General features: G+C 38.1%; 1 protein-coding gene across 2 annotated transcripts; it reads left to right on the top strand.

The window, feature by feature from the left end:
* The first annotated feature begins 7,003 nt into the window (after positions 1-7,003).
* Positions 7,004-18,050, top strand: LOC6651904 (homeobox protein caupolican). 2 transcript variants are annotated; one of them, XM_002074325.4, is made up of 5 exons: positions 7,004-7,982; positions 13,029-13,538; positions 13,690-13,808; positions 15,045-15,367; positions 16,080-18,050. In XM_002074325.4, the coding sequence occupies exons 1-5, from the start codon at positions 7,935-7,937 to the stop codon at positions 17,063-17,065; spliced, it is 1,986 nt and encodes a 661-aa protein (XP_002074361.1). In that variant the 5' UTR covers positions 7,004-7,934; the 3' UTR covers positions 17,066-18,050. The 2 variants fall into 2 exon arrangements, with proteins under 2 accessions (XP_002074361.1, XP_023036736.1); XM_023180968.2 differs by lacking the exon at positions 13,029-13,538.
* Positions 18,051-18,303: the final 253 nt, after the last annotated feature.

The following is an 18,303-nucleotide window of genomic DNA, read 5'->3' as shown; positions in this document are numbered from 1 at the left end:
TTCAACCTTGTAGCTTAAACGGTGTAGGAGAAGTTCGCGTTGATCCAGATGGATGGTCAGACGGACGGACATGGCTATTTGAATTCGTCTCGTCGTGCTGATCAAGATTATATATTCTTTATATGGTCGGAGATGCTTCCTTCTATGCGTTACACACTTCTGACCAAAATAATATACCCATTTTGCAAGGGTATAAAAATGCGTGCAAAGTACTACATAGTTAAACATTTTTTATAATTGTTGGATGGTGAAGCCATAAGTAAGTATAGAAAAAACATAAACCTTCTTTATAACTAACCGCTTAATCTGACCTTACTTACTAAAATGTTTCTAGAAGTGGTGGAAATAAGAAATTATTTAAATACTTTAGGTAAAGATACATACAGCCATCCTAATAGTATAACAATTTAAAAATAATTTGCCCTAGTTTGACACATTGTACGTACAACTAAGAGAGTCAGAAAGCATTTCGCTATATAAGCAATCACCTAATATTAATATTTATTCATATAACTTGATAAATATTTTTTAAAATTCCTCGGCAAATATTATTTATTGTTAGTTGATTCATTGGATAGTTGCACCCTTAAAGTGTCTCGTGTTCTTACAGGACGGTGTCATTTAAATTACACCTTATGATATAGGTACACTAATTTTTGTTTAGCACAAAAATAACTTGCAGTTTTGGACACACACACATACATATGTTTAAATATACATATATTCATATATGATGCTTGTTTTACTGAAGTGGTGCAGTGTACAATTTGCAAAGTAATCTGCAATGTATAGAAGTAGTGGCACTCTCCCAATGGAGGATTACACACGGCTCTGCAGTTGCTGTCTATTCTCCGCACTCGCTCTTATAGTTGGCCTTATATCACCATCTGTTACTGTGCACTTGCCACTCGTCAAAATGATTTATTTTTGATAAATTGCTGTAGTCTCTGTTTCACTAGAGACAACGTTGCTGCGGGTAATTTCGCCAACGATTTACACGAAGTGACACGGAATTTAATTTTGAAATTCGCAATGTTGTGCTCTTTGGGTGGCTCAATGCATCTTAAATTTTACGCGAAGGGCAATTTATGCCTAAAATTCACTTGTATCTCTCCCTGTTTCTGTTGCACGAAAACAGACATTATTTATAATTGTGCCATCAAATCAGCCAAGTAGATTGCTGCATGGTATAATAATAATATACACACTATATAATGTGTACAATTACATAGCCATGCTTTTTTTATACCCTTGCAGAGGATATTATAAAATTGGTCAGATGTTTGTAACGCACAGAAGGAGATGTTTCCGACCCCATTAAGTTTATATATTCTTGATCAGCATGAAAAGCTGAGTCGATATAGCCATGTCCGTCTGTCCGTCCGTCCGTCTGTGCAAATCAACTTCACGCCGCCATCTTAAGAGCTATCGGGATGAAACTTAATATTTGAGCTACTTATAGCCTGGAGCAGCTAAAGTATGAAAATTGTCAGGATCGGACCACTGTATCATATAGTTCTAGAAGAAACATTTTCATAAAAATTGGAGAGTCCCCATGAAATTTACTAATATGATAGTTTTGGATATAAAACATCAGATCCCGAAATTTCAATCAGATCGGATAAATATAACACAAGTTACAGTCAATACAAATCGGCTCTACTACGTCATTGCTTGAAATCTACAGAGCAGCTGAGCACACGCATACACACACAGACGCAACGCTACGTAAACTGTATGTGTATGCGTACCAATCGCGGCATGCAGGATTGGGAAAAAGAAGAACAAGAAATGGAAATGATATTTAATGAGACAGAAAAAGTGTTTGGAATATGAAAAAATATTATGGCCAAGGACTGCAAGGGTATATAAACTTCGGCACAGCCGAAGGAAGCTTCTTTGATATTTTTTACAAAGAACAATCACAGCAGCCGTTTAACTCCAGTAATGTGATTTAATTGAAGTCACCTGTCCATGTACCTACTTAGGTGTACATATACCTAACTTATGTATACCAAACATTGGTTATTGTGCCATTTTACTTTAATGGTGCATTTTGAAGTCATTAAAGTGCATTAGAGTCTCCTAATGTATATACCAACATATGTAGGCTTTAAAATATATGTATATTATTGACGAGAATATTAGACCTGAGGCCACCAAATATGGAATATAGACTCATAAAAATTTTATTAGAACAAGTTTATGTCAGCCCTTTCAATTTGAGATAACGTTCTTTGATGCCTGTAAGATCTAGGGCAAAACCACTGCATTTGAAATTTCGATCCGTATAGTATTGCCACGCCTATTTCGAGTTCCATAATTTTAAAAAGTGTTTTTCGGTTCGGTATACGGTAAACAGTTGTTTAATGAAACGTACAAATAAGACCAAATAAGTGTATGTATATTAAATTATTTTTACACGCTGCATAGCGAACATATGCTATTTCGCTCACTCTTCCAGCGCACCAGCACTTCAGAACCGCCTCCAGCCAACGGCCAACTCCGCCCACATAGTGAAAATCCTTTACACGAATAACTTGGATACTTTTAGTCCGATTTTAATATTTGGTATGTTTATTACAAGTTTGATTGTGATGGCAGGAAATAGTTTTGTTCTAATTCTTGGGAAAAAACGAAGCGGGGCAAAAACTTGAAATCAACAGGATTTGCGACAGGCTGGATAATCCAGTATTCACCAATTCGATGATGTACTAGATAAACGACAGACCGTTGAGAGGTATTGGTAATGTGTTTTACTGTTTTATTTTATCTAATTCGAATGTGGTTTACACATATGACGTTGAATTATCTTTGGGGGGACAGTATTAGTAACATTTTGCGGAATAATCTGATATGCCAAACTACGTCAAGTTTTTCATAGTCCTTACATCTCAATTTAGAGGCTGATCTGATTGTCATTCCAATTTTGGTTTTAAATCTTAACTATTATAATTTGTGTTGAATTTGTATTATTCCTAATTATTATAAATGTTTAAGCCTTTGTCCAGAACGTGAACTGAGCGATCAAAAGCAACTATAAACTTCGACTTAATATGAATGAAAATGATCGATGTCACGTTCGAGACACATGCCAAAGCCAGCTGTCCATACAAAGCATCTACTTATAATTGCCATACTCCAAGGCTCTGGGTAGCCACTTATCACGTTCGAATGTGAGGCTTGGCACAGATAATACCTGAGTTATGGTTGCGGGTGTATGTTTCGGAAACCAATTGGAAATTAGAAATCAGCGTCAATTGCAGTGACAATCAATCGTGACTGTTGTTTCCGAAATGCCGACAAAAGCAAACGCACGCTCGAAGAACTCAGAGGAAAGGGCTGTTGTTTCGTTTGTGGAACGGCAAGTTGTAGGTATGTGTATGGACATCGGTTTTGACTTGGGCCTGGAGTTCGTCTAAACGATTGTCGATGGCACTTGAACCATAAAGAGCACCGATTTGTTGATTTGTTTTGAAAAGTGAGTAGATAAGTATGTTTCCATTTGTGATTGTTTGTAAAATGTTGTATACGCTTTAGTTTTGTTTGAGCGGCAATTTCATTTTCAAGTGGACGATAAGATGCCAGGTGTTGATACGATATCATCGTGGATGATAACACAGCCCACAAATTGATGACGATGGTGCCATCGTCTTCACCACCTTTGCGATGATTGATTCCATTCTGTCTTTTTATGCCATTGCACTATTCGCTTACAAAATGGAGTAGATATGTACATACACAGCCAATAAAGTTCTCTGCGGAAGCAATTAAAATGGTTAAATGCGTCTATAAGGACCTATGCAATTTGTCACACAATCTTCAGTATTTGATTATGAAACATGTCACCCCCTGGAGTTAAAGAAATAAATGAAAACAAATTTATTTTCAGCAATTTGCATTGAGTCCTTTTATACGTGTTATGGCAACTAAACATAGTAATATCTTGTTTATCATTTGTTTCAATAAACATAAAAGCAGAGACTTTAATTTGGACATTTTCGTTTTTTTCGCTTTCCTTTTAGAAGAAGAAGCGTGAGAGGTGAATCTAACTCCATTTGTGTATACACATATGTATGTACATATATATGTACATACATGTACATATATTCAAATGGATGATTGTCTGTATGTGGGTGTGCCATATACTGAAAAGCGACAATTTAATGTCCAAATGGTTTTCAGGTGACATGAAACAACACTTAAGTAAGCAGCAGAATGGGAGGGGTTGGGCTGGGAGTACTTGCACTTCTGTTCATGCAGCTGGTGCTCTTGATTCTTCTACCTTAACTCTCTCACCAGGCTATGGGACACACACACACACCGAAGCAAAGGACATATATAAACGTATTTATGTATGTATGTGTATATAGACATATATACATACATACATACTTAAGTGTATCTTCATGAGTGTGCGGCAGAATTGCCACACCTGGTGTCAAAGGATAATATTTCGAGGAAATCTACATTTAAATTGTTTCCAATATAATCTAAAGGTTGTGTCCATTGAAACACAAAAAAGTTTAAGCCCAAGTTTACGGTGTAACGCAAAACGAGTGAGTGACTGTCGAGCAAATTGTCAATTTGGTAGTAAAAAGCAAGTTTCCTGAGTCTTAGACAAGTGAAATGCAGCATATGCGCCAGTTCTCATCACCACAACCATCGAAAAATTAAATCAATTTTACTAATACGCAGTTACATTACGCCGGTTAAGTCTGCCCCCTGTATTAAGCTTTGTGACTCGTGATTACAGATTTAACGGAGAGTATTACATTTCCTGGCGCCACCAAGCATATAAGACAAGCACTCAGATCTAGACAAGCACTTAGCCTGTAATGATAATGATCCCAACAGTCGGGTATTTCCACTCAAGTAAACAGATCGTTTCACTATGGGCATGTTGCTGTTGTAAATTTATCCCTATACGAAAACATGATATGCGTATCCATGTTCAAAGAAACATGCAAATTATAATAAATAATAGCATGTTAACACCCAAATGTCCCAAATTCTCATTTTACAAAAATTCTTTCAAATTTTAGTTCATCCAACTCGCATTTGGACCCTAAATTTTTAAAAATTAGAATTTGTTCAAGTGTACCGCTTCGTAAAGTGGACCAAGGCGTGCCTTGTTGCAGTGTCATTCTATTTTCTTACTTAGTAACCACATAATAGAGAGTCACATGCAGTGTCATATAGGCAAAATACGTAAGGCCGAGTATAAGCAAACATCAAATCCAGTGACGGTTTTAAAAATATTAAACTAACAAATATAAACTAATCTTAAAACGGTTGGAGTTTATTGATCTTTGTCGTAATTTTTCACAGATTATTAATATCCTTCGACGTAGTATTTTTATTTCCAAGTATCCCAATCGATCTAGCACTTATCAATAAAAGAACTGGAATTAAGTAAAGGAATCACAAAGGTACTAAAATCAATATTTATGGACAAAGCGAAATTTTGTATATTTCACTTATAAGGATAACATCTACAACCAATTAAAAGAATGTCGATTGGATGCCTGGCTTCTCCAGTCATTGTTGATATTGTAATGGAGGAGCTTTTGGACAAAATGTAGGAAAACTAAGCAGACCACTAAGAGTAATTACAAAGTATATAAACGATCTGTTCGCAATAAAAAGAGAGGACGACATTCAAAGTACGCTTGACAACAGAATTACCTTACCTAGACTCCATAGTAATCAGACGAGGAAACGAACTTATACAAAGAAAGAACTAAGGCAAAGTTAATGTCCGTTTAGCACATTTTACATGTTACAATAAAGAAGTAAAAATAGCACATAAGCCTGATAATACACTAACAGGCTTATAACAAAACTAAGACAAAAGTTCAAATTATGGATAAGAGCAACGTTATTTACGAAATCCCATGCAATAAAGACGACAAAGAAAATTGCGAGAATGTCCATATAGTTAAAAACTAGTAGTCTATCACAGAATGGCTGCACTTATGACACACTGAGCCTAAAGTGGATACTCTCCTAATTTTGAGCGGACCAAGATCAAATGAGAAGAGCGTCTGTACAACAAAGGATTTACGATGGAAATGTTGCATATAATAAACACATCGATAAATATAAGACTTCCCTATAAAACCGACACCGACAATTGCGCACAATTAAAATTCTATAAATCAGGAAACTTTCATGTATAAACATATTAAAAAGAAGCCTGCCACATATACCCTACCCTAATAGCTCCGTTAGCCAAAGAACACAACACCATGTTATTATATTAATAATATGTATTTTTTTGTTAGCGGCATCGATCAGCCCTCATGATCAAGCCTCGGGTACTTCAATGTATTAAAATAAGTTCAAATATTACGTTAAAATGGGAAACAAAATATGCCCCTGCCTCTGCATTGAAAACTAACACAAGGGATATTTATTTAACTTCATAACTTTACAAGAGCGGTAAAACATTTTTGAAAGTATCAAATTGTACTTAAATAGATTTAAGTTCTACATAAATTCAATTAAAAATTAGTTATAATTTAAACAGGCGATTGAGAAACGCGAGTTTTGTTGAAGTTTGGTACCAATAAGAAGGATATTGATCAACGTTCGCCATAAAATTGTTTCCAGCAGATTGACATCGAGAAGGATGGGAGTAGAATCTAGTAAAATACAAGTCGTCGTTGTTCGTTTCCTCTCCAACTTCCAGTCGGCAGGGTGGGCGTACTCCAATTCATTAAACCGTAGCTAGAAGAATGCTCACGCAACCCAAAGGCACTCCCCGTTTCAGTTTCACCAATGCCATATACAGCGAGCGAATGAAATAGAAAATGCGCTCTTCTCTTCTCGAACCACTCCCGCCAATCAAAAACGTTCAATTGTTTGCTATGCTGCCTTCTCAAACTCTCTTCGGTACATGCCATCTCTTTCTCTTAAGAGACCTCGTGCCTGTGCTTGTGCTAGTGGCTGTGCCTGTGACTGTGACTGTGTGGCATACCAGTTTGTATTCAAACGCGAATAAGTGCACAGCTCAGTAGAGCCCGTGCTGTAGCAGTTGGTAAAATTTTAACTCGTCGCGGCACGGTTGAGAAATTGTAAACTCATTTCACTGACTGAAACACTTAACTCTTAACCGGAAGCAAGGGGATTAGAACAAACGCAACCCGATTTTTTTTTTCGTGTAGTATAAATTTACCAATTAGAATGTACGTTTTCAAATACAAATGTACGTAAAAAACAAACAATTTATATATTGATGACAATTCAATATACAACTTGCCTATATCTACTGAAGCGGTACTCTTACGTAAATACTCTAACCAACAACGATCATCGACGAGTTTGCTCACTAGGCCACCGACAAAACAACTAATCTGTTTGCCACAAACACTTTAAGCTCAGATTTGTATTTGTTGTTTTATTTGTATTTATACTAGTGGCTGACGCTGCTCAAACAGCTGTAGAGCCCAAAGTCAATACGTAAACATGAACTAAAAAAATACAACGGCAAAGTCCCACATAACAAACAAAACATTTTCCGGCTCCGGCGACATTAACAGAACTGCTCGACATCGACAATTTGTTTTATCAATTTCCAACAAGGCCAGCAACAAGAACAGCATCAACAATAACACCAAAAGCAATAGCACATAACCCGACAAACCAACAAATAACAAAAGCGCCCAGAGTGCTTAGTTGCTTTCTCGCAGTCGAGCACGCACGCAACTGGGTACCCAACTACCCCGTGTCACACCGTAGTGGTTGGGCGCCGTGTGCCACAAACCCTTGTCCCAGCATCATCCCGTCGGCTTCCGCCACCTTGCAGGGAGCAGGCCCCCCCACGGCGCGGCACTCTCGTTTTACTCGCATTTTTGTTTTATTGCTGTGCTACATTCTTTAAAAAAAGAAAAAGACGGAAAACAGCTATTTAGGAAAAGAAGACGGCAACAATGGCTGCATATGCGCAGTTTGGATATAACTACCCGGCGGAAAATGAGGTAAGCACAAGGTCCAACGCCGATTAATCAAATATAATATCTTTACCAATAAGTTTTTATATTCTGTATGCACAAACTGTGCTAAACTATGTAGTATTCCAAAATAAGTTTTGGAAAAATGCTTACCATACCATTTCCATTATACTCAACAACCGCCGCGTGACAAATAATGCGTATTCAGGAAACTATAGCAGCAGATGCCTAGTCCTGTGATGTAACAGATTTCATTGTCAGGCTCTGGTGATAATTACCCATTTCAGAATGCGGTATAAGTGGTATCGGGATCTGTATTAGGGATAATAAGCGAAACAGTAATTCAAATTGCTATGCTTTTGACTTTGGGCGATGTCAGGAAAAGGACTATGGCCTTTTGTAGCCTTGTAACGCGATCTAATGCGGTAGGCTGTGAGCCTGTGCTCTAATTAATGACTCCAACAATGCGAGTATCGTTGCTAATTTCCCCTTGCCGCATTTGTCAATAGACAATCTTATGGAAATCTTACAGACAATAATTCGTGTTAAAATGACCGGAATGAGATTTGCTATAATATGCAAAGTTGCTACATTATAGTAATTAAAATAATTACCGCTTAGTTATCGACCATAATTGTGGCTAAACATATTCGTGCATCCTTACCGCTCTCTGTTCTATGTGCAAACTACGAGAATTTTGGCAGGGTACGGTCACTTGGACGTGGAGATTCGTAATGGACTATAAAGCCTCATTAACGGTGTGTTGCACTTAAGACTTACGACTCTTTGCTGAAACTCTTGATAATGATAATAGATAGCCTTTTAGTTTATCGACATTAGCTTACATATGTAAATGCCCTTGGATGAAGGCGCACATGCGATAGATGCCTGATTTTAAATAATATATGTGTGTATGTATGTATGTACATACGTAGTTACTGTAATTTGAAAACGCACCAGAGTAAAACGTATTATTATTCTAACGGTTAATTGGATGTATGAGCAATTAATTTGCATATGTACATATGTATGTATTTACATAAGTATTTCATTTCATTTACAAGTATTTCTAGATGGACTTGGCAGATCAATTCGAATTAAAAGTTGAATTCATTCATTTAATTTTAATTTCGACGCCAAGACGGCATTCCAAATATGAGACAAAAAAAGTTGACATATGCAATATATGTATGAATTTAATCAACGGCTGGCACTACAACAGCTACCAACTGTGTATTTATATGTACACAAGTATGACGGATGCCCGGTTGCCAGTTGCCACGAAGTGTCTTTGCGTGGAACAAAATTCTCAACTTCCCAAGCGAGCAGTTCACGCATTTCATTGTAAAATAACTAAAATTCTCAGGCTAAAAAGTCGTAACGAATTGAATCGAAACGAAGCGTCAAAACATTCTGTCGGCCAATGTCCTGAATCCCTCTGCCTTGCACTAGCCTTGATAGGGGTCCGGGTCTGTACCGTATTGCCAATGTGATTCAAAACGATGCGAGAAAAAACTAATATTTTGCAATGTGAATTCCATAATTGATTTATGAATTTTTAATGCAAACAGTGAAAGCCACTGCAGCAATAAGAAAAAGAGTTGTTCCATGGACCAACTACTGAGGCTGAACCTGAAGTTAATTTAATAAAAGAACAAAGTACAAAAAACGACGACGATAAAAAACAAAAAAAACATAAAGCAGCAACTCATTCGCATTAGCAAAAACACATCGGGATGTCTTGTGAGGATGCATGAATATGGCATTTTGGTGCTAGTGCTTGTATTGGTATGCTCGTACCTTCATTTGGACAGAGGACAGACTATCAGAGGACAGGATCAGAAATCGGACCAGAGAGACGTAACATACAGGGGTACGTCGCAATCTTTTGGTAGAATGTGAGAATATGCCAAATACAACCGAACCATTCAGACAGGGTCCCCTTGTCTGGATCCCAGGCAAAGACTTCAATATGTACTCGTATATCTACATATAAATATGTATGTACATATGCGTACATGCTTGTAAGTAGGAACTTGCCGGGCCTCTCCTCTACCAGTTCGTTTTATTTAAGCTTATTGTTTTCCGTTGTGCGTTTATCCGTTAGTACCGACGCGTCGGTGCTGCAATGTTGGGGTTGACTGACGACAACAAACGCCTACCTATATGTGTGTACAAACATTTGTATGTGCACATATGTGCTGTGTGTACGTATTGTAGGGCTGCAGCTATCACTATTCCAGCAGTCTTCTTTGTTTGGCAGTTCTCGTTAGTAGTAAAGGAAAAAAACAAAAAACGCATCCCAGCAGTAGCAACGAAACTGCAGCACCAATAACCACAACAGCCATTACCAACACACCGTCGCCAGCAACAGCTAAAATAACGACGGCTCCTGAGAGCCAATCCCAATCTTCTTTTGTTTTTATACGCACCAGTACTGATACTGGTACATACATAGAGACAGATGCAGATGTAGATGTACATGTACGAAAGGAGCAATTGGAAATTGACAGGGTGGCCTCTCGGTCTTGGAGGCGGTTTTGTAAGCTTCAACATAAATCATAAAATTAATAACCGTAAAGTGACGGCACCAGTTTTGCGATCTCTTTACATGCTGGACAACATCGTTCCTATATGGAATCGGATGTGCACTTCAAAGGCACTGCACTGGGACGGATAGGCACCGTGGCAATCATATAGATTTACATACGAGACATACTGATTCACCCATATTGATTTTTATGCTACGCACTACGATTTCGTTTGGTAGCCTATTCAACAGCCAAGAGATTTTCATTTTCAAGTGATGTTTTGTATTTCACTTTTCTGGATTGCCAGTTTTGCTTTTAAAATGGCCGTAACGAAACTAGATAGTTTGATGAAAATGAACCAAATCGCTGAGCCGTTGGTCAGGAATAGCCCTAATAAATAACTGAGAACTGAGAATCCATCAGCCATCAGCTCTAAAAAGACGGCATACAATGATAGTCTAAGATGTAATATGATGATAGAATAAGATGTAAGTTCTGTTCTTATCTTATGATAACAAACATTATCGTTATAATATTAACAATGCTTTGGAAATACACTTACAAGTATAATTTATTCGATAAATGTTGTTGTATTTTGAATAGAGGTATCTACCATAGTTATGCTAATGTTGATTTATATATGGAAAATCTAGAAAGTTTTGTGTTACACCAAATATTAAAGACAAGGTTTTTTGCAAAAGTGCCGGACATTTCCGCAATTTGCAAATCGAGACTGAAGTCAGTAATCTGCTTCTTTATCCTATTTATGTTTACCATGCGATAAACTTCGTCGGAGCTTTCATCACTGCACTTCCTTTAGCCCGAAATGCAGTGGGTGAGTGAGAACCATTAAAAATAAACTGACTTGCGTGCCGATAATAACCACTGCTTGTCGGTCCTCTTCGCCTTCGTTTGACCACTTTCTACCAGCGTGTGCGACCGCGTCTGAATCCGCTGGTTGGTTGTCGTCGACGTTGCCGATATGCGCGTTTTATGGGCGACCACAAAAACTGAAATTGATGTTCGAATCGCATACAAAAATAAAAAACAATAAGAAACGAGCGCGCGCAGCGTTTTGTACATTAGCAGGAGGCAATGTGGAAGATGGGCAGCCTGAGCCACTTGTCGTGTTTTTCTTTTCTTTTTTCGTGTTTTCGTTTTTTGATTTTTTTTGTTTTAATTTTTTGGCTTTGTTACATTTAGTGTAGAGCGGCTCTCTGACCACTGAGATGCATGAGGTGTTGAAAAACAACTCATGAGCTTTAAATTAGCATTGTGTATTATTTTACGATCGTGTTGTGTACTGAAAGCCTTGATGGATTGTTGAATAAAATAGATATACATATGTATTTGCTGATGAATATAATTGACCTCTCACAGTTGACCCTGTATTGCTGGTCTTGTAATATGTAATGATTTATATAACAAATTTCTTAGTAATGTGCACTTGGGATAAAATCAATCTCTTCAAATTGAAGTCAGATAGACACAGCGCCGAGTCGCCTAAAGTTAAAATAAAAAAAGGTACCCACATAGATGATTATGCACATTGACTTTTCGATTGTTTTGGTCTGTGTGTAAGATTTCCCTAGCTAATCCAAGAGTCTGCATAAACAGTGTTGCTGGCTTATATAACTTCTACGTTGTTTCATTAGGTTTCGCCAATTCACTGTGGTTGTCAGCCAAGCGCATACCTGCGTGCCTACATCCTCATCCGATTAGATTGCCCTTTGCTCGCGGGGTCTCGTTCGAAAAAATGGTAGAACGGTTGATCGGACCTTCGATACTTGGGATATATACCCTCTTCAAATATGTGTCCCCGTTTCCGTGCCCCTGTGGCTGAAGTTTGAGTTTGAACCTTAGTCTGAACTGAGAAACAGCGTATCTCAAATCTGACTGTGATAAATTGAAAATTAATGAAGTGAAAATAGATGGAACGGATCGCAAAATGCGCCAAGCCAATAAAATATTTTGACATTTGAAGATATCATCTTAATCTGCTTCGTTGCTTTCGACCGGCTCTTGAGTTCTTTTCTGTCCTCGCCCCTGTCCGCATTCAAATTTAACATTCACTACAATGCACTGCATCACCTGTTTTAAGTATTTGTTTGTGGTGAAGTTTTTTATACCCTTGCGAAAGGTATAATAAAAGTGTACAGTCCCTATCTGTTTATTTTTTTCTTTATGAGCAAACTAGTGTCTCAGTTTGTGAGCAAAAAGTATAAAAGAATTGTATTTAAGCTTCTTTCTAATGTACATTTTCCATTTTTCGGTAATGTACATATCGAACAATTATAAAAAATAGATTTTGGCCAAAATCCTGTTGACGTTACTCTATACTTTTAAATAATAAAGATATCCAAATTCGTCTGTATAAACATCTTAATTTTATAGAGCACAAAAATTGGTTTTAAAATGCTTGTAGTTTGCAATAAGGCATGTGAAAAATTAAAATTATAAAGCAATTTTTAAATACATATATTTTTTATAGCTATTGTTTTATTGTTGATGAGCAAAATGTGATTCAATTGCTGTTTTTTAGTTGCTGACGGCTACTACTGACAGCCAGAGTGCCCATGACGGATCGCCGTTATCAAACACGAACGAGGCATCACTTAGTCCGTCAGCCGGATCCACTACAACTGGAATTACAACAGGTCTTTTAAGTCCAGGCGCCAATTCGCAGTCAGGCCAGGGCCAGCAAAAGTCAGCAACCGCAAAACTTGCCGATGACACTTCTGGAAATAATAATAAACTGACGACTAGTAAAAGTGGGGGAGGAGCAGTAAAAGTTCTAGAATCAGAGGTCCATGTAAATGTCCCTGAGAGTACATCCTGCTGCGAAAATGGAAGGCGAATTATCACGGATCCCGTAACGGGACACACCGTGTGCTCGTGCCAGTATGAATCGACACATCTGACAATCGGCGGATACTCTAGAATGGCGCTACCTTCGGCTGGAATTGGGGTGTACGGCGGTCCGTACCCCTCAAATGAACAGAATCCTTATCCAAGTATCGGAGTTGACAATTCGGCATTCTATGCACCACTGGTAAGAAAGACTGATTGACGCACGGTGGTAATAAATAGCTGCTTTAATTATTCATCTAATCTTGTATAACCTCCTATCAGCTCAGATAGCAGCTGGGCGTATAGTGATTTTTCGTCCAATGCCTAATAAATTTGCGTTAATTTATTTTTAGAGCAATCCATATGGCATAAAGGACTCTAACGCCAGTACTGACATGAATGCTTGGGCTTCAGCCGGCTTACAGTCAACTACAAGCTTCTACTCCTATGATCCAACACTTGCTGCTTATGGGTGAGCATTAAAATTCCAATTAAAATGTTTGGTTATTTAAGCATAAGACTCTTATGGGAAACTACGGTCTTTCAATTAAACATTTTTTGTTTTTACTATTTATTAAGTAAATAATGACATTTAAATGAATGTACATATACAGATTTCCCGATATAGAGAGAATATAAAAAGAAAATGGAATGTAGACTTCATTCTTCTATTATGTATTTTGTGTTTTGAATACTTTTATGGACTGATTGCACACAGAGTTTGTTTGTTCAGTCGCAAATTAATCCAATAATATTACACATACTAATTTTAAAACCAGAGGGTCGGGGCTAACATCGACCGCGCCGAAGTTTGTATACCCTTGCAAGTTTATTTTGTTAATTTTTTCTTTAATATTGCTGTCAAAGTAAAACACGTTTTATCTAAAAAACCTTATGTTTGCGAATGGCCGACAGTCTTAGCATAGCAAATATCGAAGTTATTGATCAAAGTCACTGTTTACCACCGACTGTTCCTATGGGAGCTATGTATATGATGTAGTCGCCCGATCTTGATTAAATTCGGCACAGTCATTAACAGATATATAAAACTGAAAGCAATCGCGTCAAAAGTACCGAATTTATTTATAAAAGCCACTGTTTTCGAACGTTCGTTCCTATATAGTCACCTATTTGATATAGTCACCCAATCGTGATCATTTTCGGTACAGCCATTGATAGTTATGTTAAACTGAGAAATAATCTTAATCAAGTTTGGCATAGTGGTTTATAGGTATAATAAACTGACCAATATTTAATTTCACAGAATAGCTCAAAAAATAACAAAGTTATTGAGAAAAGCCACTGTTCGTGACATTGGCGTTTGTATGGGAGCTATATAATATAGTGGTCTGGCTGATCGTCTCGTCGTGCTGATCAAGAATATATATACTTTGTATGGTCGGAGAAGCTTCCTTCTATGACTTGCACACATCTGACAAAAAGTAATATACCCTTTTTGCAAGGGTATAAATATAGCTTATAACAATTACGGTCCAACAATATGTTCATGGATAAGACGGAGTGACATTTTGTTCAGTGTTCAGTTCCAGCTATAATTTACTTAAATACTGATAAGCCGACTTGCTTTAAATAATAATTCACCGGAAAAGTCTGTTGATTTAGTTGCAATGCTTTGTTTTTGTAGTTCTTATGTGCTGGTGTTCCGTAGGACTTTGCTTGACAAATGTTGTTTAATTTTGAAATGCAGGTACGGACCGAACTATGATCTCGCCGCACGCAGGAAGAACGCCACCCGTGAGTCTACTGCGACTCTGAAGGCGTGGCTAAGTGAGCACAAAAAGAATCCCTATCCTACTAAAGGCGAGAAAATTATGCTGGCAATTATTACCAAAATGACGCTTACTCAGGTGTCGACGTGGTTTGCAAATGCGCGACGCCGGCTAAAGAAAGAAAACAAGATGACATGGGAACCCAAAAATAAGACGGAGGATGACGATGATAACCTGATATCGGACGACGAAAAGGACAAGGATGTCTGCGATGGACCGAAGCTACCAGCTGATACATTTGGTAAGCAGTTGCCTAGTTTTTAGTCTTCTGTCTATGACCTTATCGAATGCCCCCTGTGTCTGCCCCTAGGCTAATTTCTTTTTGTTTCGTTCATGTTGTGCTTTTGGGAATGTGCTTTGACTTGTCCGCCCCCACTGTAGATTTGTGGCAGTAGGCTTTTAAGTAGAATTTATGTGGCGAAACGAATGTTATACAATCTTTGTCTGCCCGATGACATTGTCCGTTTATTTGTCTGACAGAAAAGGCGTCATCCTCCCCGGAAGTGCACAGAACGTTGTTGGCAAAGTGGCCTTGCGCCTGTACTTCGCAATACAAAACTCTAAACAAGTGGCCTTGCTTTTAGTCTGTCGGCTACATGTTACATTTATATGTATACATACACATACTTATACATATTTCTCGCCTATGAGAACAGTCATAGTAAACGTAAACGTAAACGCAAACAGAGAAGCGTCAACTGTAGTTGGCGGAAACTGGAATATTTTGTAACTGAAAGCTTTTTCCTTTGCTTCGTTGCTCCGTTGTTTTTGTGCTCGAGGGTTGTACGCATCAACGCCCACCAGCAACATCAAGGGTTTTTCTTTGCAACAGCTGCTAGCTTTTACGGCGAAGTTCCTTAGTCCTCTTAGAACTTGTGGACTTCCGCTTTTGACTTGAAATAATTAAATTTATTTTGGGCGTTCGCTGCACGTTCCAAAATTCTAATCACCAGATCCTAACAATCAGCATATTAAAGCGGAGCTTGCAAAGGTAGAAAAAGAGGTAACCGACGATCAGAGAGTAGAACGAGAGTCGGCAAATACAAATATAATGCCAATGCGGGGTATTGCGTCCTATGGCTCTGCGCACTTCAATCCGCCCTCAATCCATTCAACGTATTCATCCTATGCGCGTGCCCAACAGGAGCAACAGCCATCGGATCACCAGCATTCGATGCCGGCTCCCTACTTTTATTCTGGATATGGACAAGAAGACGCAAGTGATTACGCTGTTCAAAAAAACCCGCTAAGCAGAGACTGTGGCATACCAGTGCCGGCGAACAAGCCCAAAATCTGGAGTGTGGCCGACACAGTCGCCTGCAAAACTCCACCTCCTACGGTATACCTTGGCCAAAATTTCTATCCTCCAGCTCAAGTGTCGACATCAGAGCCAGAGACGGCTCAGCTACAGCACCAGCACCAGCACCATATGGTGAGCCCCCAATCTCAGACGCCAGCTATCCTTTCGAACAATACAATGATAGGGCCTCAAATGAATCTAAGTTCGCCGCTGAATATGATGAACAGTTACGCCGCCGCATCGCCATATTCGCGGATACCTACGGTGTATACCGAAGCAATGGGAATGCACATTGGGCCGGGGTCGGGGCCGGCAGTGGTCTCAGTCACCAACAAGACTCCTACCACCATAAACATTCACCGAGAATCGTATCCATTTCCGCCCATACCGACGAGAATTGGGTTTTCCGAGATTCAGCCCGATACTCCACCACAGACTCCGCCAAATATGAAGCTGAACAATCAACACAACAACGCTAATAGTAACAACAACAATAGCAGCAGCTGCTCGGGTCAGTCAGGTGGCACTCCAGGAACAGCTCCCGTAGTATCAATGACAAACATTGTATACAGTAATGGAGGGAGCAATGTCTATACAAACAGCAGCGGTTACCTGGCGGGGAGCCGATCCGATTCGTAATATGTACCAGCTGGCTTTGAACCAACTGCAAGTAGCAACAAACACATATAGAAAATTGTTTTCACACATCTTAATACACAGGCCCAAAAGAAATTGTGCAAACTTACAATTAATAAAGAGGTGACAGCGATAACCCCACTAATTATTTTGCAATAAACGTAGCATAAGTATGGCAATAAAACTTTTTTTCTACCATATTGTTAATTATTTTATCGTAATGTTAATTAGCATATTTACACTCCTCAACTGAAACTAAAACGTTCACAAAGCCACATGTCGCACACACACAGTTCAAACAGAAAATTATGAGAGCGAGGCTTTCCCTCGGTGCTCTGTTTACATGTGCTGCTGTCTTAGCAATGCCTGAAAGACAACGTTATTAGTATTTGTGAAGAATGGGGAATGGGTGTATGGAATTTTGACGTCATTCGGCGTTGAGATTAATGACACGGAAAACACACACACCGATCGTTTGAAGCACATTTATCAGAGTAAGAATTCAGCTTTTAATGCTATGTGTAACAACTACTGTACTATGCAATGCTTAAGTTAATTGGCTTGTAACTGATTTAACTAAACCTTTTGCAATTTATAAATAACTGTTAGCGTAACTTTCAGGTAAATATACAACTTAAAGGAAAACTCATATATACGAATATGAGAATACTGTTTAGAAACATACATATGTATCTACATTGGAACAACAAGAATTAAAATAAATTAATGGAATATTTGGCGAACCTTTATATATACTAACATAATATTTCGACATCAGTATTTTCAATTAAATAATTTTAAGAGTCAATAGAATGCTATTTATTAACTATTATCTGTGATACAAGAGTGTAAATAAATATATGTATGCCATACCTGTAAGTTATTCATATCTAAATTAATAAGAGTTAATAATGGGCAGAGGCAACAATCTGGATGTGTTGTAATGTCATTTAAAAAATCCCCAAATGCAAATAAAAATATATGTAAATCTGCTAATTGAATTATTTATACTAACAATAAAGCAACTTAACTTAACTTTTCTCAAATGCTCTCCCAGAAATAATAACTATCTTGATTTCTCTCGGTTGGTATGCTAAAGATACTTAAGTCGGAGCGTACAGAGGGTCGCGAGAATGTTTTACTATTATTAGGAAGTGCTGGGTAGCTGAGTTGATTAAGTGACCCAGTCATTTAGGCAACTGAACAACAAGAACCCGGGTTCGAGTCCCAGGCAAGTATAT

Source organism: Drosophila willistoni, assembly GCF_018902025.1.
Source record: "Drosophila willistoni isolate 14030-0811.24 chromosome XR unlocalized genomic scaffold, UCI_dwil_1.1 Seg106, whole genome shotgun sequence".
NCBI classification, from domain to species: Eukaryota; Metazoa; Arthropoda; class Insecta; order Diptera; family Drosophilidae; genus Drosophila; species Drosophila willistoni.
Note: the sequence above shows the minus strand (reverse complement) of the source record. Positions and strands in the feature narration are given on the sequence as shown.

Bases quoted from the DNA above. Each gene is read 5' to 3' on its own strand.
- LOC6651904 (XM_002074325.4), top strand. From the start codon at position 7,935: ATGGCTGCATATGCGCAGTTTGGATATAACTACCCGGCGGAAAATGAG. The intron at 7,983-13,028 runs GTAAGCACAAGG...GCTGTTTTTTAG, and splicing joins ACTACCCGGCGGAAAATGAG to TTGCTGACGGCTACTACTGA. The intron at 15,368-16,079 runs GTAAGCAGTTGC...TCTAATCACCAG, and splicing joins GCTACCAGCTGATACATTTG to ATCCTAACAATCAGCATATT.